Below are 27650 nucleotides of genomic sequence, written 5' to 3'. Positions count from 1 at the left end.
GCGCTCGGCGGGGCGGGGCGGCCCGGGGCGGCCATCTCCCACCTGGAGCCGCCCCGCCGTGCGGGAAGAGGAAGTGGGAGCTCGGGAGAAGCGGAAATCGCCGCCGCCGTCCGCCCGGGAAGCAGCCGCGGAGCCGGCGGCCACCAGTGTAAGCGCTGGGCCGGGCCGGGCCGGTCGCGTCTCGCCGCCGGCCGCCCGGGAGCGGGGGGAGCGGGGGGCGTCGCGGCGGGGCTGCGGGCTGCGGGCCGCGGGCCCGGGCACCCCCCGCGCACAGAGGCCCCGCGGGGCCGCGCTCCTCGGGGTCCCCGGGGCCTCGGGGCGGGAGGCGGCGGCGGCTCGCCCGGCCGCACGGAGCTGCTGGAGCCCACGGCGTGCGGTTAGCCTGGGTCCGCCGGAGCCGCGGCGTCCTGTCGGTTTTATTCCTTCAGGGGTTTGCCCGTGTGAGCCGGTGACTCATTAACAGCTCACGGTGCTGCTCCGAGCTGCCGCCAGCGCCCAGGCGGCCATCGGGGTCTGTGCTGGCTGCCCTGCCCCTGCTCGTCGGGGCCGGGGCCGAGCCGGGGAGAAACGTGGCGGAGTCGGGATTTTGTAAGGATGTGCGTGCGAAACCTTCCTTTCTCGGTTATTGTTTGCAAGAGGCCAAGGAGGAAGCAGAGAAATCCAGCCTTAAGGATCTAGCCTTTGTGCTTTTAAATACCTGAGCACAGCTGAACGCACAAAAGGGAAAAAAAAAAAAGGAAGTGATTTAACTGTGTACTTGGGGAAGAGCATTCGCCTTACATCCAGCTGGGTAGGTGAAGTCACCGTGTGTGTGTATACACGTAATTCAGCCCCTGACGTTCGGGAATCGAGCACAGGTAACTTGCTGTGTATGGCATGGACTGAGGGTACAAGCTGTCCCTTGAAGCAGTGACCGTAAATTTGCATTTGGTTGTGAGCGAGAAGTTGGACCTCACACCCAGTTTCACTACTGAGCTGCTTCGGTTCTCCTTTCCAATACTTTTTTGGTAAGAAATTTGTTTTTAGGGATGGCTGTATGGCAAACTAAAAGAGTAGGAGAACCTGAGACACGATAGCATGAGAAAAGGCTTTAGACAGAGAATATCCTAAGCAGAAGGGAAACCTCCCGCTGTTTTGTCATCTGCTCTACTTTTACACCCTCCTTCCAGACCAGCCTGTAGTTTGCTACCTTGGGTTTGCTTATTTTTCAGTTGCCATTGTTCTGGGATTTCTGAAGTGCTCCATACGACTGGTTTGTTGGTTTATTCTGTTAGGCTGTAGAGGAAGCGGCGTTTTTTTGCTCTATAACCCTTATCATGGATTATTAGTTATGTATTTAAAAGGGAATTTCCATTCCGCCTTCTGGATTATGCTTGTGTGAATGAAAGAGTCCATGCTAACAATCCTTATAAACTATTCTTAATCGAAAACAAAAAGGTAAGCAGACAGAATGAGAGAATGTTAAAGATCTGTACTCTAATGGTGTGATACCTGAAAAAGCTGGGAAAAAAAGGACGCTTTTTGTTGTTTTTGTTTTGCTTTCTAGAAGTATGTCCATGTTTAATTTTTCTAGAACGAGGGCTATGAAATGCAGGCACTAGCACCAGGCAGGTCAGATGTTCTGTTCACTGGTCACGTTCAGAAATGTTAATTAAAGTGTCCAACTCGATACTCTGCAGGGTATAAGGTTTCCAGAAAGTGAGATACCCCAAATCATTAGCCACTGAATTGCTGACTGCTGTTTCTGGATGTTACTGCCTGCCTTTTTTTAACCAGTTTTGCTTCCGGCTGTCAGTACGCCAGCTCTCACCCTCCATTTCTGCTGAAAGTCAGACGGGCCACTGAGTATGTGTACGTTTCACAAGGGATTATCTACGAAATGCACTAACACACATACCATGTTGTTGCAGGCAACCAGACTAGTGTCTAGATTGCGCACAACTTCTTAAAATGGTTTGGACATCTTTCTTAATCCTGAAACTCATTACACATCAGAGGAAACACATGGAGGTTATGCTGCCTAGTGAACAATATCATGCTCATCATTACTAACAGCTGGGGAAAAAACAGCTATTGCTATGCCTTGAGTATATGCACGGGGTCTAGAATTGGAGCATTCCTCAGGAGTGGGCATTGACACGGAGACCTGCTTGAGCACAAGTCTTTAAATGCAGAGGTTTAAAATGTGACACTAACAGATGTAGAAAAGGCACATGTTGATTTGGTCAGGGAAAAACTTCCTTGGTCTCTTTAAAATCACATCAGCGATTACTCCTAACCTTTCTGCAGCGCCAATAGGAAAATTAAGGGTGGTGGTTGTTCAAACCGGCTTGAGAAGACAACCTGAGAGCCAATGACAGTTCTTGTACTTTGATGGAGACATAATCCAAACTTCCCAATAGCTTGTACAGAACATAAAATGAGTTTCCATGTAACTGGAGCGTGACAGTGCTTCTTCTGTGGTGTTGCAGATGTGGAAGGCTACTGCAGGGCACACCATTTCTGTCAGTCAGGACGATGGAGCTGATGACTGGGAGACGGATCCTGATTTTGTGGTACGGCTTTCAAATTTCGTCTATTTATTGGAACTGTGTAACATAACACGTTAAAGAGTGATTCATCAGGAAAGGGGGTTATATATAAGCAAGATAAACTGATGGGAGCATGCTCCTGGAGGGAGGGAGAATTAGGATTTTCTGTGTGGGGTGAATAAAGCTATCTTGTCTGGCCCGGGTGCTGCAGGGAAGTCTGTATGGAAGTGATTTGAACCGATCGCTTCTGTATGGAAGCGATTCGGAGCAGCAGCTTCTTGGTACAGGAAGTGCTCCGTGCATGTCAGCAGTGGGAAATGCACAGGGCTCGCAGCAGAAAAGAAGTGGAGGCGGAAATAGTTGGTTTTCTAACTCTTCAATCTTGCCAACTTCTGACGGGTTTTGCTGTGAACTCTGAAGTGCAGATAATTAGTGGTATCTTTGGGTTTTTAACTCTTTTTATGTGTCCTTCGCAGAATGATGTGAGTGAGAAAGAACAGCGCTGGGGGGCTAAAACTGTGAAAGGATCCGGCCATCAAGAGCACATCAAGTAAAGCAGCTCTCTTTTAAATTTATTAGTAGTCACAATCCCAGGCAACTTTTAATCAATTCGTGTTCTCAGTTACTTGTATCTTCATAATTAAAACAAGACTGTCTGTAGAAGACTCATTATTTGCCAGATTGCTGATCTTTCATATATGCCAGTATCTTCAGATTGGAAATTAAAATCAGAATTATGATGTAGGGACTCTTAAATCTTGATTTTTAACTGGCAGTGTTGTTCTTCCTGCCTCTTTGTGTCTGGAAAGTTTCTATGTTATTTTTGGGTGCGGGAGCCAATACTGCCGCAGAGAAGATTGCATTGGGTGTTCTGAGGAGCTACATTTGACATTTTAAGGGAGGGTTCAGTCTCTTAGTTCTCAGGCTTTGTTTAGAAAACTGCTACCAAACTCATAAAAATTCTGGTAAATTAACAAATGAACTCCTTTGACAGATTAAAAATAAAAAATAATAAATGAACGCATTATAAAGGCTATGTGAGACAAATAGTCTATCATCTGAATCTCATACTCTTTACAAAAAGTGTCCAAGACTTTTCTTAACTTCCTAAATCACAGATTTCCTAAAACTGTTTTAAAGTCCATGACTGTGGTTTGTGGTCGTTTGGTTTTGCTTGTGTATTTCTGGGGCGCCAAGCCTCCTGATGTAATGCTGAGAACAAATACCATCAGTGTTGCAAGTGGAGGAAGACTGAGCTGTGTGGCTTGCTTCTGGGCTCAGTTATGCTCTGCATTCTTTGGAGAGCAGTGATGACACCTACTGGCTGAGTTGTGCCTGAGGAAGCTTTAAATTCAAGTGGGAAGCATTTTAAGGTACGGAAAACCATCTGGGCTTGTCCTTGTGTATAGCTTGCACTACTGCAACTTCAGTTCCTGCATATTGCAGGAGAACTTGGGGAAGAAGTGAATGTCTCTTTGCATCCTTATTTTGTGTTACAGTTATGTCCAAAATGCTCATTTGGAATCAGAGTCTTGTTACCATAGGGACTGTATGATAAGAGATGATCCCTATTCTGAAAAGTTGCCATCTAAATAAAAAAGTGTTGGGAAGAATTTAAATTAGGATATGAGAAGAAAATATATTTGAGGCACTTATAAGTTCAAGGTAATTCATTGTAAGGTTTTTCATATAGCAAAATCTTCTATGTTAAAGTCTTAAAACCAATGCTTTCATTTTTTTTTCAGAGAATGTTCTGCAGTGGAATAAATTCTGATTCTCAGGATGTGAGGAAGTGCTCTGTGCACTGGAAAAATGGGAAGGGCTTCAAAAATACAAGTTTTCCAACTTTTAAAATACCATCTTACGTTTTATTTTGCATCTTTTTGAAGTTATCTTCTGAAACTTTCTTAGCAAAACTTGCTGTTTAATTATCTGTCTTTAAAGTATTCATCAGCTGAGAGAGAATGTGTTCCAAGAACACCAGAACCTCAAAGAAAAGGAGCTTGAAACAGGACCAAAAGCTTCTCATGGCTATGGAGGGAAATTCGGTGTTGAACAAGATCGCATGGATAAAGTAAGTATGCATGCTTTCCTGAGATGATATTGTAAGCTTTGTCTTGCCGTGCCTGTGATCAGCATGACTACACACGTGAGTTAAGCTTGTTGAAGGCAAAGTCTCTTGTTCCAACTTTGCCAGAATCACAGACATAGAAGCTCAGATCACGGCGTAAGTTACATAGAGCCATGGCTCATCTGCCTTGTAATGCTATAACAAGACCACTTATGACCACTACCACCCAAATCTGTCGGAACATCATGTTCTCTTCCTTATTTAAGTGAAAATTCTACTACAGGAAGAACTGAACTAAAACATATAAAGTACTAGGGACAAGCGTTTCAGGAGGCAGATAAGGAATCTGAATGATGAGAGGAAGTTCTGGGATGTGCCATGGCTCCACATGTGTGTGTTTGACGCTTGCACTGTCTTTAGAGCAAGTCTGCTTTCTTACATCATGGGTGGATTCCCTTGCAGTCAAGATTCAAGTTTCTAAATGTATTTTTCTAAATTAAGAAAGTACTTCATGCATGAATAAATCTAGCATTTTTTTTTTAATTTCAATACTGTGCCAGCTCTTCTATGCATATTGAGGTTGCCAAAGAGTGAAGAAAAGGGTGTGCTGCTTCTTTTAAATTAGAGGGTAGCTCTCTTAAGCAGTGATAAAGCGTGAACAGTGACAAGTAATCCAAGTATTTAAAAAAAGTCAAAAAAAAGTCATTGTACTTCAGTCAGATGATAATGCTTTACATAAGGACCTGATGGCTGAGATACACTCTATTAACAAAGGTAATGGTAACTCTTAAGGTAATTCCATTAGCCGTGTGGTAATTAGACAGTCTTATCAAATTCTGGCTAGTTTCTCTCACATATTTTGTTAAAATGAGAACCACACTGTCTCCTGAATAAGGACGATTTTGTTTTCCTACTTAATTTACTTTCTGTGTTTCTAGTAATGTGACAGCCTTAAATTCCTACTGGATTGCCATATTCCAGGGTAAATTGCAGCATAATTCTCAGTGGGCCTTTGAAATAGACTAACCTAACTGTGAGTCTGGGAAAGGAATTGCTGACCGGATTCAATAATTAGGCCTGTTCTGCAGCTGCGTAGTTCTCTGGTGTCAGTGGTTTGTCCCTCACCTGTGTTCATGGGAAAAATAAAAAAAAAGAAACAAAAGTGATGTTTCCTGTAGGCCAAAAATAATCGTCAGGAAAAATTTGATGGTTGTGTCCTCCCGCTACCAATATCACTCAGATATTGGTAGTGGGAGGCATTCATAATTTATTTTTAATAAATGAAGCTTTCTTACTTGTAACCGTAGTTCCCAAAACTCATCATAAGAATGTTGCCTCTAAGGGAAGGCCTTATACGAGTGTTAAGGCTTGACCCGGCTGAAATAAATGAGTTACTGTGGCATTGGTCATGGTGTTTTTAGGACAAAACCCTGACCCTGTCCTAAAATGAACAACTATCTAATTCCGTATGCCAGGCCCCCATAACTGATTTAAAATGTAGCAGAGTATTGTACTGAGGAATTAGCAGGGCCATTTACTCTGAAATACAGTTTATGAAGAAAAATCTTTATTTTTCTAAATATTTTTTCTAAAAAGGGATATGTTATAAAGCTTGATATTTAATGAAATGGAGGAAGGAATTTTCTTTTTTCAGGTGTCACGTAAAGAAAGCATTCTTAATCTTACCTACCTCAATTTGATAAAACGAGGGATCACATAAAATGTAGGATTTTCAGAGCTTCATGTCTTCCATAGATTTAATGGGTGAAGGGAAGAAGAAAGGGAGATGGGAGCATTTTCCATCACATTTAACAGTTATTCTACCACAGAACAACTGCAAAATAAACACGAGTATGACTGCATCAGTCAGGAAAAGAAAGGGGCTTTTATATGGCTCATAAGTTAAGATAATGTACTATTAGTGACATCCTTGTTACCTGGCAGCCACTCAGCTGTTATACACAGTAATATTTTGCTTAAAAAAAAAAAAAGAACAAGGCAAATAGTGTAAAATCATCTCCCCCTCAAGTTGCATATGGTTTTTAGACACCTTGCATCATCAGATTAATTCTCCCTGCTCCAGCTGCCTGGTGCTGCCACAAGACAAGCAGTTTCTCATTGCTCAGAGGTCTGAGCATGGGGCAGCGTTTGCAGGGCGCTGCCACAGCGGTGCACGCCGATCTCATGAAAGGCAGGGGCTGGGTGCTGGAAGCTGCCGTGCCGTGCTGTGCCAGCACAGCGTTGGGCCGGGCCTGGCATTCATCTGGCAGCAGTCCACGTGCGGCGGGGTGTGAGGTCTTCTCTTCTCAGCCTGGGACGTCAGATTAAAGTGGCAAATCGCAAGCTGCTGTGGCTGGTGCTCCGTTTTGGCACTGGACAGGAGGGAACATCTTGGCACACTGTGCAGCACCCTGCATGGTGCTTGGCTTTACTGCCGGTGCCAGCATCTCGGAGGTGCCCTAGGACTAGGTTAACGTAACACTGGAAAGTGTCACATGTGAGCATGGAAGGATGTACTTTCAGGTGTGTAATTACGTATCCCCTTGTCCTACCCGAAGCCAGCGACAGCACGGGTTCTGCTCCTCGGGTTGCTGTGTTGAGCTCATGTTCCAGCCACAAACAGGAGGCTGCAGAGCTGGGATGGCTGTGGCAGGGCTAGCTCTGTCCTGCCGTGGACGTGCTGCTTCACTCTGTGATGCCTTTTTGCAAGTGAAGAGAAAGTACAGAGAGTAGACGTGTAAATTTGATGTAGGCAGAAGATCAAGGTGCTTCCCTAAAGCAATGTCAGCAGAAAACCTAGCGCAGCTGTGCTTGGTTGCAATCTGTTATCAGCTCAAACAGACCCGTAGCTATGTGCCTAAGTACAAGGCTGCATATTTAATCCAGAACTAATCCTTGTTTTAAATTTGGCATGGCACCATCTAGATTTTGCCTGTATCATTCTGTTTTTCATGCCTGTGGTTTGAAGTTAAAAAATCAGGGTGTAAAACAGTCTTCATGAAATACAGTCATTTCTGCCCGACTCCTTCTTGGCACTTCCCGTGCTCGGGCTGTATGGGTGGCATGGTGACAGCCTCGTAAAGCCTGCTCAAGTGAGTTGTGATTCACAAGGAAGGCAGTTTCAGCAGGAAGCGGCGCAGGTTTGTAAGGAAGCTTATCCTCAGATCACTTGGTGCCATGTTTTCTCTTACATACAGAACTGGACAGAACTGCTGCCTGTTTCTGAACTTTCCAATTTCTTTTAGTCAGCTGTTGGGCATGAATATCAATCGAAGCTTTCTAAGCATTGCTCCCAAGTGGATTCTGTGAAAGGGTTTGGAGGCAAGTTTGGAGTACAAACTGATAGAGTTGACCAGGTAAGCAATTTCTTCTGGTACTGCAGCTACTTGAAGTCATTGAGTTTATCAGCTTGTACACGCAGCTGAAAAATTCCAATACCTTAAAGTGCTGGTGTGGTCTGTTCTTCCTGATATATTTGAAGTTTAGCAGTAAGCTATCACGGACTGTTACAGAGAGAAATTTCTGTTTAAAGCAAAACAAAAGCCCTCATGGGACATTGAGTAGAGTTGAAAAGAAAACTGAAAAGAGATATTAAAATCTGTACTTCAGCTACACTGTGCTCTTTTGGAGAGGAAAAAAAAAATCAATGTAACTGTTACAGAAGGAAGGACTTGGGGATGGTTTGTCTTGTACTGCAACGTGAACTGCTGCGCAGGATAACTGGCTTGCTGTTCCACGACTGTGTAACAACCCTTGTGCGGAAATGCTGAATTTGTCTTGTGCTGAATTTCTGTTGTGCTAAATTGCTGAACTTGGCAAGACAAGAGTATCTTGCTAGGACAATTTGTTTTGGCAAGGGATGACAAAACAAAACAAAAAAATGCACTTGACTATCATGTAAATGAATATGGCCTGTAAGTTTTAAGTAGGTATTTATGCTCCGATCAAAAGGGTCAGAACAGTTTGGAAAGATGCAAGAACTTTCTGTGCTGTTTGTCCACTGCCATGAAAGCAGTTTTTCTACTAATATCTGACTTTGTCACGTGCATTTTTATTTCTCTTCCAGTCAGCTGTTGGGTTTGAATACCAGGGAAAAACTGAGAAGCATGCCTCCCAAAAAGGTAAAGTGGTTAACTTTGCACACCAAAAACCCTTTTTAATACATGTTATTCAAAAAATAGGTAAAATAGATCTTCATTCTCTTATTGCTTGTGAAGGGCCTTGTTTAGTAAAGCCTCAACATGTCATTACCAGTGAATCAGGTGTTGAGGGATTTGCGTGAAAGAGGAGATGAAATAATGAATTTCAAAGCTATTGCATAAGTTGGTAGAGTTTTAATACAATGAAATACTGTGTCATTGTGAGTCTTGTTCTTCTTGTAGAAGTGGTGTTCAGGGATGTTTTAGAGAGGTTGGGAATTGTTCTTTGCTGTGTTGCACCCTACTGGAAATAGCATTAGATTTTAGAGGAAGCATAATAAACTATAGGACCATTGCACACCTTACTTTCAGTGTTTAAACTTAATTGTGTGTGCTAAAGGGTAACATTTCAGTTCTGAAGTAACCGTGGTGTTTATTTTTTTTTCCACTAATGGCTAGGATACGATTCTATTGAAAGCTGCTTTATTTCATTTTTGTTTTTTACTCCATACAGACTACTCAAGTGGTTTTGGTGGAAAGTATGGAGTACAAGCTGACAGGGTGGACAAGAGTGCAGTGGGATTTGATTACCAGGGTAAAACCGAGAAACATGAATCACAGAAGGGTGAGTAGATGCATATGTTGATAGATTCATACCCTGATGTGGCAGGCATTCATGACAGGCAGTGTTGTAAAATGCTTTGTTTTTTTAATTTCATCTGTTGCACTCCCAGCCTGTTGAAAATTAACACTATAAAATTTATGTTGCTAAAAACTTTGACTTCCGAAAAAGAAACCTAAAACCTAGTTTCTAACTGGTATTAAGTGATGATCCAACTGCCATTATTTCAGAAGCAGGGCATATAGGTCTAGAGTTTTTTAAAACTTCTTTTGAAAAGCTGTAGATTAAAATACCTGAGACAGTAAGCAGTTTAACCACAACCGAGGAGTGTTTCTAAAAGAGTCAGCTGTTGGTAGAATAAAGCATTTATCAGAATTGGTAGTGTTTGGAGTTAATATTGGGTTGCTAATCAGGTTTCCAGGCATATCTGATCAAAAAATCAAGTATTTTATTGAAAAATTTTGACATTTTTGCCATCTGTTTTCTGTTTATCTCAAAGAAATATTTGTACTCTAAAAATGCTAGAGAGAAAAAGCGGTTGTTTATTTAAAAGCATACAGGCTGTTGCTGACATGGTTCTTGAAGTTCACTTTGCTATAAGTGTCTTAAAAAGTTTTTCAAGGAGTCAGTAGCCAGAATTGCCAATATCACCCTGTAGTTGAACTACATGTGATGCCATTTTATTTTCCTTCCTGAGAGAATGTATTCTGAAGAATTTATGATTTTGGTGTCCTGAATTGAAATTAACCAGCGATGTCAGTGCTTCTTTTAATACGTAATTTAATGTTAGCAGATCTGATTATCACAGTTTGTCAAGGTAACATTTTGTTGTTGAACACTTACAAACAAAACTCTTCACTCTTATCTCTAGATTATTCCAAGGGCTTTGGTGGTAAATATGGTGTTGACAAGGACAAAGTGGACAAAAGTGCTGTTGGCTTTGAATATCAAGGCAAAACGGAAAAACATGAATCACAGAAAGGTTTTTATTATCTTATTTAAGAATACCGGTTCAAAACAATCAGACTTTCCAACACAGGAAAACGTAATTTTTTTTTTGTTGGTGGTGGTGGTAAATGTGTGTTTGCATTTTGTGTATGTAGATTTCTACTTCCCTTAGATGTAAAGGAAGGCATTGGAAACTGTCCCTGAGTTTCGCATTGTGATTTCCAAGGGACCTTATGTCCATATGGATGTTATTGAAGTAATTGTGTAACTGCACACATCTATGGTCTTCAGAGACAGTATCAAATCCTTCATTATTTATATATCTGTATTGTGCATATATATCTGTGAGGTATATGGGTCTAGATGGAAAGCACATCAGATTCTTCAAGTCTCTGAACATCGAGTCTGAGTGCTGTAATCAACACTCAATTTGTGGTGCTTCTTTGCATTGTGGTCCTAGAGTTACTGAATGGATGTCTCCTTTCCCTTGGCTGAGGTAGTGTAGCAGGGGAAAAAGAGTGAAACTGTTAATGAAAGGGCAGCTTATCCAGTAACGTATCTGCCACATTACCCTTTTTTTCTAAATACTGTTTACAATCATAAACTGCAATAATGTTTTCTGAAACTTCATGCATACAGATTATGTGAAGGGGTTTGGAGGCAAGTTTGGTGTGCAGACAGACAGACAAGACAAATGTGCACTTGGCTGGGATCACCAGGAGAAAGTGCAACTGCATGAATCCCAGAAAGGTATATCAGTTCAAGATTCTTAGCCATTCTTTCTACCTTCTCTAATACCCACTTTTCTCATCCCTGTGTGAACCCTCCTTCCCTTGGTATCTTTAGCTACAGTCTTACAGTGCTAACAGGAATCTCCTTTTTCTGTGTTCAAACTGTTGCTGTGTATTAGTTGAACTGGTGTCTTCAAAGCAGGTTAAACACATCCGATAACAAGTCCCTGAAAGTTCAAACTTAGTGCTAAGTTCTCACTGGAGAAGCCTTACAATTTTGCAGGTAGTCTGGATTATTTTTTCCTTTTTCAGTTCATTCATATAAATCACAAATTAGCGATTACTTTGTACTTTCCTTGAGGATCTTCACAAATAATCTTCCTTTTTGTGGCTTTGGTTGTGTATACCCCTGTTTCCTTGCAGGGGAGATCTAGTATTTAATGCTGTCCTTTCTTGTTGCCTGCAAGATATCTATTCCCATGAAAGATTGGTACCCAGAAGAAAAGTTCCAAATCAGCTATTGCTAGCTGCCTGCCACCACTCTTAACTTAATTACGTTAATTAAGCTAAAATGTCTTACGTTAAAAGTGATCCTCAGAATATTGTTTTGCTGGATGTTCCTGCAGATTTGTTGTGAGAAGATTACCTGAAGCCCTGTTTCTTGTGCCCTCATTTTATATCACTTATTAAAATGCCTGTTGTAAGGCAGCAGTAGGGAATGATCATAGCTCTTAGCTGAGAGCTTTCTTTTCCTCAAGCTGTGTAGCAGCAGGGATATTGCTTCTTCCATTAAACAGTACTGTTTAGGAATATCTGAAGGGTAGTCTCCGTGCACCCTATCTAACCACCTCTTTAAAAAGTCAGATCTGTAGCATACAAATGTTAACCATGCTGATGAAAAGAAGCTCGCTTCATCCTTAACTGTTGATCCTCTTGTATCTTGTTTTGTTTTGGTATATATACTATGTGTGTGTTTGTGTTCAGAATGTTGATCAAATGCAAGTGCATTATGCTGTTTGTATGAGAAATGTTGAGAAGTGATGGTTTTTGGTGACTTCAGAATGGTGTTCCTATGTCTGATAAATCATGTTGACCTCCTCCTAGTCTCAAGTGGAAACTTCTGAATTTACTTGTACAAAAGACTATTGCGAATTTTTTCACCATTCAAAATTATTGGTAACTGAGAAATATTGCAAAAATTATTTTGAGTGTCTCTGACTAAACTTTTTTATTTTCCTCCTTTTGTTTTTAATGTATTACATGTGGCTTTTTCAGACTATAAGAGTGGTTTCGGAGGGAAATTTGGTGTACAGACAGAAAGGCAGGACCCATCTGCTGTGGGGTTTGAATACAAGGAGAAACTAGCCAAGCATGAATCTCAACAAGGCACCGTTTTCACTTGTTACTTTCTTAACAGTGCAGCCACTTCTCACACAGTCTTAAATAGTTGTCTAAGTAGATCAATGCTAGTAATGTGCAGACACTTTCTTGCGCTTCTGTTCCTACATGATCTAGCAATGTTCTTCCATTTTATTCTTAAAATGTTACATGAAACAAGCCTGTATTCAGGAAACGATATCCAATGTTTAGTTAACAGCTCTAAAACATTATGCATTTAGTGATAATAACGACATATTTATTAGTATGATGTTAATGACATTCTTACCAGTTCTAGGGTCTAAATGTGAAACTTTGCCTGGATAAATTGGTGGAAAAATATTCAGATCAGGACCATGCATGTAACCCTTAACAAGCAATGGATTGTGGCAAGATCATTTAAAAATGATTGTAGTCTTTAAAACAAGAAGTAGGGAATGTTTGTGGTTCTTGGGTGAGCAAATACTGTTATAATGCTCTCTTTATTCATTGTGAAATAGTTGGGGTACAAACCATGAATTCCTGGTTTTCCGTTATCTTAAAGTGAGAAGTCTGGATCAGGAAAATGTAAGTGTAGTATATTTATTCTGGCTGAAAATACATACAAAGCTGAAGAGAATGAGGTTGTTCATTCTGATAGTCAGTATTTTCCTGTGCTATAGTGACACAAATTCAAACTTTGAGTGTCAGACGTGCCTTAGCAGACCCCAAGTAAAAACACTAAAATAACTGGTTAGGGGACCCAAGTGGTTTTCGGACTGTGAGGAGAAGTAGTAATCCTAATTGTGTTTTAGGGAAAACACAACAGAAAAGTCTGTTCATTTACAGAGTCTAAGGGCATGTTCCTACAGACAGTTCAGCAGCTCGGTGCCACCAGAAAGTGCTGTTTTTCCAGCCACACACTCTTGCTTCTTCTGTTGCACTGGCTCTGGTGCTAGTCGCACATTTCTTTAAGTAGAAGAAAAATTTTCTTTGAGGTTCTTTCACTGGAAACATCAGAAAGTCACTCTTGTCAGGATTTTTTTTTTTCTTTTTATGCCACTAGTGAATTGAATTGCTTCTGGAGCATAACAAGCACTAGAGTCAGCATCAGGTGAGAGCAGGAGTGTGCAGCTCACAGGTGGTACAGAGCAGCAGGGCCACCCCATTTCCATGGTGGTGAGCTGTCGCAGACTCGTGCTGTCTTGTGGAACTGCCTCTTTCCATATGTGTAGCAGTAGTTATTACCAATGACGTTAGTATTCATCAGTTGGGTATCATGACCAAATCCACCTGAACAAGAAATCTGTTACATTTTTCTGCCATTCATAGAATTTACCAAGTTAAGGAGAAAAAAAATAAAATAAAACCTCTGTGGTCACTGAAGACTGGATGTCACTCCTTAAGGAAAGAAAAGTGGCTTTAGATTATATGATTTCTGCAGAGGGCTAAGAATTGTTGCTGTGAAAGGCTGTGTTACAGAAGTGATGCATTAGAAGGGCTCATCCCTTATTCCTTGCTTGATACCTTATCAGTCCTCAGCTTAATGTTTTCTCAAAGAATGCATGTGGCCCCCAGTCTCTCATCTGCTGGTGTACCTGAAGGCTCTTGCGGTTATGTATCCTTCCTGCATCAAAAAACAAGTTGCATTTTCTTTGGCGGCTGTCACTGTATCTTTGCATGCAGCTGAGATGGCTATTTGCACTTGAAATGGCTATTTGCGTTTGGCAGAAAGATGGACAAAAAACTCCCCACTCTGATCTTTTTATCCTGCTTTTAGATTATTCAAAAGGATTTGGTGGGAAGTATGGCGTACAGAAAGATCGGATGGATAAGGTAAGTTACTTAAAACAGCCGTGACTTAAATAGCCTGTAGGGATAAAAAATAGTATAGTTAGATCTGTAGTGTTCAGCTTTCTATTTCTGGATGCTTCTTCAGTATATCATTAGAATTCTTCTGTGATTTTCCAAATCTTTATAAGGCAAATGAGCATGATTCTATGATCCTTTGATCCTTTTAATGGACTGGTTAAAATAAGTGTCAGGTATTTACCAACTTTGCCCACTTCTCTATATGAGAATTTGTTTCAGTATACTGTAACAGTAAAAGATAGGGCAGCTCATAAGTCCTTTCTACTTTTCCATTTTTAAATTGAAAAAGCTAGAAAATTAAGAAGTTCACACTGAGATTTGCCTAATGAACGTGTACTCTCAGCTTCATATAAGACATTTTAAAGTGAGACAGTAGAAGAATTTGAAAGTCAATAGGATTCTTTTTCCCTTGCGGCTGCAGGACTCGAGACCATTCATTTGAAAAAACAACCAAACAAAAACCTCATATTTTGCATGTTGTTTTCAAAACGTTCCTTCTGATTTAACAGTATCTTCTTACATAAGAGAACTGGCTGCTTTTACCTTGGTAGAAATCTTTCACTGTATGGATTAGAACATCAGCATATACACAATAAATGTTTAAGATGTTGTCTCACTTTCAGTTCTGATGAGTCATCTGTTCATAAACTACATTTTCTTTTTAATTAGTAGGATTTTAATGTATTTAGGTCTGTCCCTGAAGAATAACTCAAAGTAGTTTGATTTACAGAAATAATTATTCCATTTGTCAAGTTTTGATTCTTCCTGATTTTATTTTGGCGTTGTGAAAAAAGCTGTAGGGGCAATACGAAAAAAAAAAAGTACATCACACACCACTGAAGCTGTCTGAATGTCTTCATGAATTTGTGTTTTGTTAATGTAATTTTTTCCTCCTTGCGTATAGAATGCAGCAACTTTTGAAGATATTGAGAAACCATCATCAACATATCAGAAAACCAAGCCAATAGAAGCTGGTAAGGCACTGTCCCCAAATCCGTTCTCTGGAGTTGATAATGTTCAGAAGTCCAGATTGCTATTGTTGATGCAGCTGTGATGTGTAAGAATCATCTAGAGGGAACCATTGTATTTGCAGGTCTCTAGCAACCTCCACTACTGTCTCCCTCTTCCTGTTAGAGGTTTTTCTGTGTTTTGGTTTTTTTTCTTTGCTAAAATTTGTACCATAAACTCATTCCAGGCTACCATTATTCAGAACCTTGAACAACATTTGACTGACTTTTCTTTTTTTCTTTTAATGTCACAGTTGCTAATAAAACAAGCAGCATCCGAGCTAACTTTGAAAACCTAGCCAAGGAAAAAGAACAAGAAGACCGAAGGAAGGCAGAAGCTGAGAGAGCACAAAGAATGGCCAGGGAGAAACAAGAACAGGAGGAGGCTCGGAGGAAACTGGAGGTCAGTAGGATTCAAATCTCTTTTGGATAGCATTTCAAGTGTGTTTCATGTACAGTCGGGTGAAAAGAGACTCTTAAGAAAAGACATTTTCTTTCTTTCCAGCTAGGTTATAAAGCTGTCTTTTGTGTGTGTGTTTGCGTGTATTTCTGCCTGTGCTTCACCTGTTTACAGTACCAACTATCTATCAACATGCGCCATATCTATATCAGACATCAGATATGGCCATGGAATAATACTTAAGTGTATATAATTTTGGTATTTAGCCTACTCAAAAATAAGTAAGCTAGTCTTGGGTGCTAATCTCTGTAGTCTGCTCTTGTCCTAATTTATCTGTACTGTACTTCTGCCTTTTGGTAATACCAGATTCCCATGGTCATCAAGGGCTTTGTAAGAGGAGATACAATGGTCCCCTGCAGGCCTCATGAGTGCTCATTAAAGAAGTTTGATAGTTAGTGATGCTGTTCTTTTTGGAATCGATATTGTTGAAAATTGAGGTAGTATCATCCGTTGGTGTGCCACACACATGAGGTGAGGGAAAATAATCTTCCAAAGGTTAATTAAATCTTAGTTTGGGAATTAAGAAAATGACATTTTAGCATCGACATGCTTAAAAATGTAGTGGTTTGTGTCTTACTCATATGCAAAATAATTCCAGGAGATGTTTAGTCAGAAAATACGTCTTACCTGCTTCATAGAATTTGCATGTTTCGTGAAATTCTACTGCTAGGTGGAAGGACTCGTCCTTCATGTCTAGTTCATTTGCTTTCTTACACAATGCCTGAGGTGCATTAGCATCAGTAGTACTGAGGGCCTGCTATTTGCAGCTCTAAGCTTTCATGCAAGCTGCTGTCACAGTCTGTCCAGACCCTCTGTGGCACTTTCCCCTGTGGACCTACTCTGTTATTCTGATTTCATGGCCTCATACTTGCACGCCCTGTTACTCTTGTGGTAGGGGCTGGAAAGCAACTGCTATTGGCATAAGAGTAGTCTCTTTTCTTCTTCCGCTTCACTTTTTGTTTCACAGATACCAGTCTATAGTAGGGAAGACTAAAGAGTGCACAAAAAATAGTAGTCTTAAAAGCCAGGTAAATGCTACATAGCCATCCATGCACACTGAGACTTAACAGCCAACCTGTAAGCAGCACTGCTCAATTAACGTGCTCCAACTGGTGCTAATAGTGTCACAAGTAATAACCATCTGGGAGATGGAACAGATCCTGATGGAAAGCATATAGTGTTTGGGGAGTTGCACAGCAAAAACTGTCATCTTCAGTTAGTCTGTTTATCAGCAGTCTTGAGCCATGTTACTCCCTATGCCAGCAAAGCAGTTGTATAGTCCCACAAAAGCAGGAAACTAACTGTACCAAACAAAATGTCTAGTTAACCTTGCTCCGTTCATTGGTTGGCTTCTCAGCTCCGCTGTTCACAGGTGAGCAGAGCAGTGCTGCTTCTGAAACAGCTCTGTAGTTTTGCTGTGCTGAAACAGCATGGCCTGTGTATTGTGTGTATAGTTTGACCTTTGAAAGCTGCTAACTCCCTTTTGACTTCTGTTTGAAAAGGGGCAAATTCTAGCTTTATAGAATGAATCACATCTCTCCAACCAAAGTGATGGCTGCTTTTTTCTTTCTTCTTTCAGTTTATGTCCTCTTTTGCCTTATGGCTTCAAGATGCACAGTGCAAGCATATGTTCATTGCATACATTTATCACAAGATGAATGGGAGTTCATCTTTGTGTGATTTTTTTCTAATGCTGCCTTTCATCCTTGTGTACTTTGTAAACTTTTAATACCTTCCCCCAGCCACTGTTTGGGTTTCTTTACTGTCTTGGAGAAAAACCTGTTACACCATTAACACACCACCTGCCACTTTCATAAAGCTGTGAGAGGAGGAGAGAAAGAGCTGAAGTTGAGAAGTCAGTCTTTTCTTTTGATAAGGTCAGCAAGCCTGTTCTGGGGCACCACTTTGAGCATTAGTCAGCTTGGACTGCTCTGTGTCATTCTCATCATTGGCACCGGCCTCTGGCACTGAGACAAGTTGAACATTTGCCTTGAGGAGAGTCCCTTGGTTGCCCTCTCCCCAGAGCAGTGAAGCCAAGATGAGTCCAGTCTTGGAGAGTTGTGGGAGCTCTTTAGGTGAGAAAAGTTGAATGCCTCAGTGTTGAAAGCCATAGCAAAATGCCATCAGCGTGTGTCACCACTTTCTTCTGGTACGGCTGTTGAGCTGGTAGCTCTACAGCTCCTCTATTGCCAGGCTGTCAGTGCTCCTGAACTACTGTCCGCTGTTCCCAGCGTGCTTCAGCGTGTTTAAGCATACATATCACCAATATCTAGGTCTAGCATCTGGTTGTTTCCCTAACAATGTGGTTTTCACTCCTCATCCTCCCCAGCCCTTGTCCTTCCCACCAACACTGCAGCTCTAGTCAGAGAGCTGTAGTCTGTTAGCTCCATGGTGTGTGAATGCTCTTTTTGGACACAGCCTGGAGACAACCATGAAGTTTCAACATTGCTCTTGAAAGTGCAGCTTCACTCTTCCTTCAAGAGATCATAGAATCACAGAATGGTTTGGGTTGGAAGTGACCCTTAAGGATCACCTAGTTCCAACCCCCCTGCCGTGGGGAGGGACACTTTCCACTAGACCAGGTTGCCCAAAGCCCCATCCAAGCTGGCCTTGAACACCTCCAGGGATGGGGCAACCACAGCTTCTTGGGGCAACCTATTCCAGTGCCTCACCACACTCATAATAAAGAATTTCTTCCTAATATCCAATCTAAATCTCCCCTCTTTTAGTTTGGAGTCATTATGCTTGTCCTGTCACTATACTCCCTGATCCCGCTTGTCTTTTCACTTGTCTTCTGCCAGCACATTGGATCTGAATAATGTTATGGTTTGTGACTTGCAGCGGCATTGTTAGCCTTGCAGGATTTAATTTAGTAGGTACTTATACAGTTATCCAGGTAAGGAAGAACTATGAAGCAGGCTGATGGATGTCACAAGTGTTGTGTTGTTAACAAGGCTTTTCTGTGTCCATGAGATCACCTTGGAAAGCCCTTGCTTCCAGCTGAGAATTGTTAAGTATCAGCCCCTAAGAAAAAAGGACTTTCTCAGCATTCATCCTCCTCTTTCATTTTTCTCTCTAAGGCGTGTGCTTTCATCTGGCAATAACCACATTCCATCATTGCTACTTTTGCTTAGTTCTCAGACAAGGTGGCTGGTGGTTTTAGGTCTTTTCAGTTAGCCTGTCTGAATCTTCGTAGGTCGTCTCCAAGATACTAAAGGTAGTGGCTAGACAACACTCATAACTGGGGACTGTTATTTCTTTATTTTTTGTACATTATGTTCAGTTTTGCTCTGCACCTTTGCTACAAGCAGGTTGCTGTTCCTAAAGATGCAAGGAGGTCCTCTATATGGTGGCAGTCGTGTCTTCAGAGGAATGCCCTTCATGTTCCCTCTGGCTTGAAGAGTAGGGAAATCAGTGTATTCCTTCCTCTAGGTTTAGAAAATGCTGTGTAATTCTGTTGCACCATGGCTGCATTTTCATGAGGAGGAGCAGCAGCTACATACCAGTGTTCTGGAGATCAGGGCTTAGCTCAAGAACAGAGCTTTCCTGCTTTGCTTATGAGGTGATGACTGCATGATATGGTTTAAGAGATGTTCTCTTTTCACTCAAGGTGGCAGTTGCCTGAAGTGTTGGATGAGGGGAGAACGGGACTCTGACGTTCACGTGTTGGTCCTTTAGCTCTGTTAGATGGGCTGTGTTGCAGTCCTCAGCAAGAAGTGGGAAATCTGTTCTGGTGGCCGTGAGAGTTTTTTTAAAAGTTGCATAGCTGCTATAGAAAGTATTGATGTTTCTTTTTGAGAGAAGCTTTGTGTCCAGGCTCGCTCTCAGGCACAGTCCTGAGACTGGCCAAATGGGCTGGTTCGTGCACTTCTCGAGGTGCCTCTGTTGCCAAGCGTTTTGCTTAGAGTAAGGCAGGACAACATGCTGCTAGCTTCCATCATACTGGTGTTAACCTGTGCCTTTCGGTATTGGGCTGCCTTTGCCTTTCAGGGACTTCTTCAGTTCTCTCGAGCTGATCTGTGTAACAATTTCTGTCTCACTCACTCGAACCTGACATAATCCTCATTGTGCTATGGATGCTGAATCGCTCTCAGAGATTACTCCTATTACTCAGAGACTACTCCTATTCCAACCTAGTTAAAGTCATTCTTTTAATCAGTAAAGAGGAGATGTGTGTGCCAGAAAGCCAGGCTTTCTGCGTAGTAGTCTCATTGGTCCATCTCCCCTTTCATTTTATCAGATTCGTAGTCTGGAAAGAGTGTGGGAAGTTCAGCCTTTCCATTAGCTCTCTTGCTGTTCATTTTGCGTGATCAATGTGCTCATAAGTAAGATCTGTGGATTGAGGGTGGTGAATTTGGGCTCTTGCTTCCCATTTCAGCTTTTTCATTGAGATTTCTTCCTGCTGAGGAAACAGTTCTCCAGAAGGGTTTAAATGTAGTAGCACAGGTTCTCATGAGTCAGTGAACTGTTGTCTTTTTCTTCCTTTTCCTTTCTCTCTCAAAATGGCTTTCTGCCTATACTGTTATTTTTGCTGTAAGTGTGGGTTAAATTCAAGCCGTTATGCTTGATTTTTCTTGTGCTACATCAAAGATTCTGTTGCCTGGACACATTTGAAGTTTTTTCCAAAGCTGGTATTTAAATTTCACCATAACCAGATGATTAATGCTCTTCCAGACTGAACATCTCCCTGGTTAATTGTGTGGTTCTCTAGGCACTGAGGGAGGGAGGATGAGGTTAAGGGGAAGCTGAAATGATGCTGGCTGTGCTGCCCCGCACTCAGGCTGAGCATGAAAAGGGGAGGGATGCAAGTGCACCAGCCACAGCTGCTGTGAAGGGGTGGGGGGCTTTGACTTAAGCAAGCTATTTCTTTAAGAGAACTTCCTTGCACAGACAGAAAGTTCTCTCACTTTAAGAAAGTATGTGGGCACACGCCCTCCCACAATGGGAATGTACATATGGGCTGCATTCCTTCAAGAATCCTGTTTACTGGTAATCCTTTTTCTTTTTTGCTCTTCACATATGTCGCATAGGCAAGTGGTGTTCAGGGAGCTCTTCTTCAACTGCTGTTACCAATCGACGAGTGCCTCATGATTTAGCTAGAGAACAATGCAAGATGCTGTTGCACATGGAGCATTTCCTTGTGGAAGAAACCCAGCTCTGAGGCAGCCTGAGGTGGACCGTACAATTTAAATGCCTTATGGCAATTATGCTGTGCCTGTCTTAAACGGCAGTCTAGATTGCAGAGACTCAGTTCATGGGACAAATTATTCAATAATTATTCATTATACAGTGCTTCCCTTTGTTAATGGATTGATGCTAGTTAGTTTGTCCCCGAAGTTAGGTTTGAGTTAAATAGATGGTTTGCTAATGTTTTTTTCATCTGTAGTACAGCAGTTAAAGTGAGGAAGGGCATCTGGACAGACTTTTTTCAGAAAGCACAGCATAAGCTTTGAATTGGTCTTCAAAGCTGTCTCTGTTCTCAGGACACATTTTGCTTTCTTTGTTTGATGTATTTTTTTCTAAGCTGTGAAAAACAAAGAAAAGGAAGGTTTTTATTTATTTATTTATTTTGGTGATAAAGTCCTCCCACTTCATCTCTGGTCTGTGATTTCTCCTTAGAATCCTCTGGAGAGTTGTGGCTTGATGAACCTAAACAAATGGAGAGCACAGTCTCCCATAACTTGTATTTTCAGTTCTTTTCTACAAAAAAAGAATAAGGTTTGGCTCTAGGTACACTGATTTCTTTTCCTCTGTGGTAAAGAGAGGCAAAATGAAATAGTTAGCTGACAGTCTTGAAATATAAACTTTTTATAAAATTATGCAACCAATGTTGTGTTTTTTTGGGTACAGTTTGCCAGTTTCCTAATGAATGGCTTCTTAATGATAATTGTGGTTCTGCCCTCCAATTCACAGGTGGGATGGCGCAGTGTGAAGTGCTGGAGTGCCAGAATGGTTGATTCAGATTCATGCTCTTTGTGTTGCAGAATACAATAGCAATACTGCTTTTATTTCTACCACATGGAACTCTTCTGAACGTTTGAACCCCTCATTGTCAGCATATAGGATTTAATTTTGTACGAGCTATTCAGTCTTTTGCTTTGGCAGGCTTTTGGCAGACCTGCAAGAGCTTACAGGATCGTTTCTCATCAAGGACAATATATCAGTTGTATAATTAGAACATGGGGGCTTCAGGTTCTCTAAACTTATGCTAAAATGGTATATGAGGCCCAATCAGCTAATGAACAGAATGAATATATTGAACACAGAAACCCTGCAGCTCCTGTGGAAGTATGCCAAAGAACATTGGGTACTCTGTTTTTAAACTCATGTATCCATACGTACTTTGCAGTTTTTGTTTCTTCATTTTTTTTTTCTCTCCTGCTTTGCAGTATTGCTGAGGCTTTCCTGTTACAGCGAGTCTAAACCCCCAGGCAGGTCTAATGATGGAGGCAATCCAGGCCCGTTCTGCTCCCTTCTCACTTCAGTTTATTTCAAAATGTGTTGTTTATCTCTGTTATTGGAGGGTTTATTTCTTTCATCAAACAGTGATTAAACTGCACTGAAGCTTTTCTTTCTCTTCAATTAAGGAGCAAGCTAAAGCCAAAAAACAGACTCCACCACCATCTCCTACCACACAGCCAGCTGAACAGAAGGCACCCTCAAGCCCAGTCTATGAGGTTTGTTAACGTCACTATCAGTGCCTCATTTTTGATCCTAAGTGTAGGAACCTCTTTACAAAATCTGGACAACCCTCTCTGATTGTTTCTGCAGGATGCAGTTTCGTATGATGCAGAGTCTGCCTACAAGAACTCCAGCACAAAGTACTCAGCTGCGCAGGAGCCAGAGCCCGGCTACAAAGCTGCAGAGTCAGACTACCAAGAAGCAGTGAGTCAGCGAGAGGCAGAATACGAACCCGAGACGGTCTATGAAGTGGCTGGGGCAGGAGACCACTACCAAGCAGGTAGAGTGTCCATTTCTCATGTGAAAGAAACCCTTTAAGATGAAGACTGACTTCCTTGGGCAACAAGTTAATAAATAGTTGTGCTGATATCACACTACCGTCATTTTCTGAAGTTGTTGTCTCATGAGACTTTGTAGATACCCCAGCAACAAACTTTAGTTAGGGGATGCAGATGTGGCTAGAGCAGAATTGAAATTACTTAACTTCTGTGAGATGATGTAGGAATAATTACAGTGCTTTCTAGCTTATCGGTTCAAACAGGAACTGAAGAGTAACCATTTTCACCCTGTGTAATGCAATTCAACTTCAGAAAAAGAGCATAGTGATTGAGTTTAGATGTGTGTTGAACCAATGCTGGCCTAGCAAGCAAAAAATCCTGTCAACGATTCTTGGACTGTGAAATTGATATAGTGTGTTCCATGCTTATGAGGGAGTGCAGTAAGGATGTTCAAAACTAATGGCACTGAAAGAATATAGTTCTTCTGAATTACTGTTTTTCTCAGCTCTTCTGGTTACTAAAATCCTGCTTGCTCTGATACAAGAATGTGGAAATTCTGAACAGACCAATTCACACACACCCCCAAACATGCACACCTAACAATTTATGTTAAATAGTCTCTTACATGCTTATCTTGGGCTCAGTTGTTTTTCTGCCACTTTTTTAAGTGCTATAAAGCTAATAATTTTTATTTTATACTGTATTAAATGTCTAGTTGTGAACACTTCCTGTCAGGCTTTAATTGTGTGCGATTAGGAAAAAAAAAAAGTCCATTTCAGAAGGTACGTCAGCACTGCTCAAAATCTGCATAATTTCCTGCTTCCTGTGTGGATTAGCAGTAGAATGAAAGGAGGAATGCCACAGAAAAGAATTTGGGGTGATAGGTAGAATGCTTTATGCTTTTAATTTGTTTCTTTTCTTTCTCTCTCCCCTTAGAAGAAAATGCTTATGATGAATATGAAAATGAACTTGGAATCACAGCCATAGCCCTTTATGATTATCAGGCTGGTAAGCAAAGCTCTTGTTCTTAAACTTGTTTTTGAATACTGTTTTTTGAAAGATAAAACAAGCTTTGTTTTTCCTTTTCCTTCCATCTTGTAATTTCTTGTAGTGGCGTATGAAATGAAGATATGAGGAATTAGGAATGTTTAACAAGAGGATAGTTAGCAGTATAGATATTTAGCAGTAGCATGTAGACACTTCTGAAAGTTACTACCCGCTGTTTTTAGAAATTGTGTGTGCTTAAAAATCTTTTTTAACCAATTGCTAACACTCTTATTAAACCCTTGGTGTGTGTAATTGTTTAAGGTTCCTCTGATTAATTCTGGGGAGAGCTCAAGAAAGTGAAGTGGTTCCTCAGTGTGTTAGGTAATAATTGCTGCTCTTAGAAATGCAGTGGATAAGAACCAAGCACCGTGTCAGTGCTGAGGATGAGGAAGCAGTGTCTTTACAGGCTGGTATTGCCTCGTGCCGTTTCAAACACCCTGCTGGGAGGGAGGAAGGTGATGGGTGTTCGTGTTATCTTTAGTGACGGTGGGCTGATAGATGAGATGGTTGTGCGGACCGCTCTGCAAATACTGAGTCTCTTCTGCTCTCTCTCCAGCGGGTGATGACGAGATCTCCTTTGATCCAGATGACATCATCACAAACATAGAAATGATCGATGATGGCTGGTGGAGGGGTGTCTGCAAAGGCCGATACGGGTTGTTTCCAGCGAATTATGTGGAGCTGAGACAATAGAGACTATTGTCTACTGGTTATGCCTTAATTCCCCAGTCAATAAATCTGACTTAATACACTACAAATCATGATGCTTTTCTGAGGATGGAGGGGTATATACATATTGCTTTTATATTTAATACTATGCTGATGCTTTTTAAAATGTTTATGCCACAGAAGTTGCTAATATATTGTAACTACAATGTTCTTCACTAAGGCTCTTAAAATGATTTTCATGCATTTGGAAACATTTCTTCTCTGCCAAATTAGCAATTGTCATAAAAGGCCTTTCCGAGGACGATTAGCTGTCTGTCATAATATTGCATGTTTTACTCATAAGTGAGCAGATTTACCTAGTGTTTAAGTCTAGTTAGTCTTCCACTAAATGTTTTCAGCTAAGAAAATCATGGCTATGCAGGTTATTTGCATTTCCACTAAGCAAGGGGGTGGGGAGGACTGGGGAGGGGCATAACTTTTTTTTTCTTTTCCAGGTAGTGTGTGAAAAAGCAAAGAGAATGCTTGAAAGTTGCAGCTAATGGCAGTTAATCAAGTACTGTCCAATATTTACGGAATATTAGTGTTATGAAGGAAACAGTCTGGTTACTTTTTCCTTCTCTTTTAAAGTGAACTTTCTTGGCTATTGCATTGATTTTTTTTTTTCCCCCTCCTGATCTTGCTATTCCTCTTCATGTAATACCAGAGGAGGGCTGCAAACACTCTAGCACTGATTATCCTGAATTTCTTCACATCTTTGTTTTGTTCCACCCTCCCCTCTCTCACAGGAAAACTTGAAAAAATTACAAGTGTTGAGTCGTTCAGTGAAATTCCTACTTGTTCAAAGGGAAACTGGCGTCCAAATCTGTGCGACTACCTACAGGAGTAGTCTCATTGCTTTAAGCAGGAGGAAAAAAGGCAAGATGGAATTGCAGTTGCATTCTGTGTACAATGCATCCTTTGTTCATACAATAAAACAGGCAGGCCTGCTGTGCAGTAGTAACATTTTTATACAACCATATTTGAGTTGAGGAATATTAATACAAATAATTTGATTTAAAACCCATAGAAATATTCTCCATTTTTAAACCATACGAGAGACAACTGTATTTTTTGTATGTTCTACAAAAACTGCCAGTAACATTCTGCTAAACAATGGAGTTAAACCTGTTCTTTGCCAAATCTAAAACTGAAGTTTTTGTCATTCTAGAAAGCTGACTTCACAGCAGATTTAGAGTCCCTACCAAAGATAGTAAGTTGCATCTAATAGTGCACATGTTAAGTGTATGTACTGTCTGTTTCCACCTTCTGATCAAAACAGGAATGGCAGAACTGGTATGGTAGCTAAGAAAGAATGCAGAGAATTTTTATAAACTGTAAATTTGGACCAATGGAATATAGAAGACCTGTACAAAATGGTAAAATATATAATGTATCTTAGAAGGCATCATGTTGAACCAATTCTTGGATGGTTGGGACAATCCTTAATGAATGTCATATGTATGTCATTATTATATATATTTTTTTCCTTTCCATGGTCTCATTTCTGTGTTGTATTTGCATTACTAGGGTTGGGTTTTATATGCAGTTTATTTTATCCAATTTTGCATAGAACACCTCATAGAGGGGATATGATTTTTGTAAATTAAATATTCAATAAACTTTTTGAACCATTTGCATGGAATATTTTTGTATTTTTAAGTTACTTTGTTAGTTTGTTACAGATGGTTCATCTCAAGTTGCATCTGGGAGCAGTTTGCATTACAGTGAATGATATTTCCTCTGAGAGCTGCTGCGTGGTGCTTGGTACCAGGGGACGGCAAGGCTGGGGCAGGTGGCTGCTGCGTGGAGCCCTTCTGGGGTCCTTTTGTGTGAATCACGGGTACAAGGCTCGTTCTGGGCTTTGGTATGAATTTTGTAGCCTGAAAGTCAGTAGGGAGACCAGGTTTTGCATGCTTGGCTGCTCTTCCACCATGCTTCCTTCTTCAGTCCCATTTTTTGTTTCCCTCAAGGTACCTGAACAACCGCAGTAATTTTGGCGAAGCAAGAGATTAGCCTTGGGTACAGGGGGGAAAGCCTCAAAGGGAAAGAAGGACTTGCACTGTACGTGGGCTCACGTGCATGCTGTGTGTCATCAGGTGACACTATCATCAGCATTAGGGGGATTAAGTTTGGGGAGTGTATTTGTGTGTTGCCTCACCTAATGGAGAAGGTTTTGATCTCTAATTCAAGCTACTGATCTCATTATCACCGTGTGGCAAGAAGTTCTCTGCTAGATTGATTTAATGCTTTGTCAAGCATATGTAGGTAGTAGTGTTATGACTGTACTATTGCTACTATGAGATTAGATGTATTAAATTCTTGAAGTTTTAAGATCACTCTTATTCATCAGTAGTAATTGCTCAAGCTAGCTGAAACACTTGCTTCTGGAGAAAAACACCCTAAACTCTCTGAATTCATCATCAGAGCGGCTGGCACAGCCCTCCTTGTGGGTAACTAATGCGAGAAGAAAGCGAGCCCCATTAATTTCTGTTAACAGATGCCTTCCTGAGTCATCGTCTGACTTTGGGTGAGCTATTTGCTTTCCTGACACCTTGAATCCATCACACCTCGGCACAATGCAGTTGTCGCTCCTCAGCATGCCTGGTCTTCAGCTGATGGAAGGCAGCAGTGGCACTGATTTCATTCATTGCCTGATCGATCAATGTTTTTACACTTCTGAATGTCATTCTTCTAAATTAATTACGGTTAAGCACGTAGTAAGAACACTCAATGAATTGTTTCTATATATAATGTTTTATATTATTTTATAGTATTTTCTTTGTCTATTTCTGCAATAATTACTAGTGACAACAAGGAGAGAAGACCATGGCTTGAAAGGTGGTTATGTAGGAGGTGGGGAAGCTCCCATAGAAGTGAGATACCTTTTATTGTACCCTGTGTGCTGGGCTTCCTCCATCCCTTATGAGTGCTTCCCTCACCATGCTGCCTTCAGGCCTAGGCAGCGTGCAGGGTTAGCCCAGCACAGGCATGCCAAGAGCCTGCACAGCTCTGCCAGAGCATTTCTCGGATGCATTTTATCAACCTTCTTCTTAAGCTGCTGCTTTATTTTTAGTCTGCACAGATGGCAGGCTTAAGAGGATGGTGAAGAATGCTCCTGCATCCCATTTATTTTCTGTAAAGCCTTCGAGCTGTGGAGTGCTTTGCTGTTTTTTTTTTTTTTTTATGTGCAATGGGCCAT

At 41.2% G+C, this 27650-nt stretch overlaps 1 protein-coding gene across 5 annotated transcripts; it reads left to right on the top strand.

The window, feature by feature from the left end:
• Positions 1–26084, top strand: CTTN (cortactin). Of its 5 annotated transcripts, none has more exons than XM_048058731.2 (17): positions 1–148; positions 2472–2555; positions 3008–3081; positions 4476–4605; positions 7848–7958; positions 8669–8723; positions 9256–9366; positions 10235–10345; positions 10951–11061; positions 12318–12428; positions 14179–14234; positions 15175–15244; positions 15532–15680; positions 22325–22414; positions 22509–22698; positions 23633–23704; positions 24300–26084. In XM_048058731.2, the coding sequence occupies exons 2-17, from the start codon at positions 2472–2474 to the stop codon at positions 24434–24436; spliced, it is 1662 nt and encodes a 553-aa protein (XP_047914688.1). In that variant the 5' UTR covers positions 1–148; the 3' UTR covers positions 24437–26084. The 5 variants fall into 5 exon arrangements, with proteins under 5 accessions (XP_047914688.1, XP_047914691.1, XP_047914690.1 ...); XM_048058732.2 differs by lacking the exon at positions 1–148 and adding an exon at positions 1419–1437; XM_048058734.2 differs by lacking the exon at positions 10235–10345.
• Positions 26085–27650: the final 1566 nt, after the last annotated feature.

The sequence above is a fragment of the Anser cygnoides genome, chromosome 5 (assembly GCF_040182565.1).
Source record: "Anser cygnoides isolate HZ-2024a breed goose chromosome 5, Taihu_goose_T2T_genome, whole genome shotgun sequence".
Lineage (NCBI taxonomy): Eukaryota > Metazoa > Chordata > Aves > Anseriformes > Anatidae > Anser > Anser cygnoides.
Note: the sequence above shows the minus strand (reverse complement) of the source record. Positions and strands in the feature narration are given on the sequence as shown.

Bases quoted from the DNA above. Each gene is read 5' to 3' on its own strand.
- CTTN (XM_048058731.2), top strand. From the start codon at position 2,472: ATGTGGAAGGCTACTGCAGGGCACACCATTTCTGTCAGTCAGGACGAT. The intron at 4,606-7,847 runs GTAAGTATGCAT...AATTTCTTTTAG, and splicing joins AACAAGATCGCATGGATAAA to TCAGCTGTTGGGCATGAATA. The intron at 12,429-14,178 runs GCACCGTTTTCA...TCCTGCTTTTAG, and splicing joins CAAGCATGAATCTCAACAAG to ATTATTCAAAAGGATTTGGT.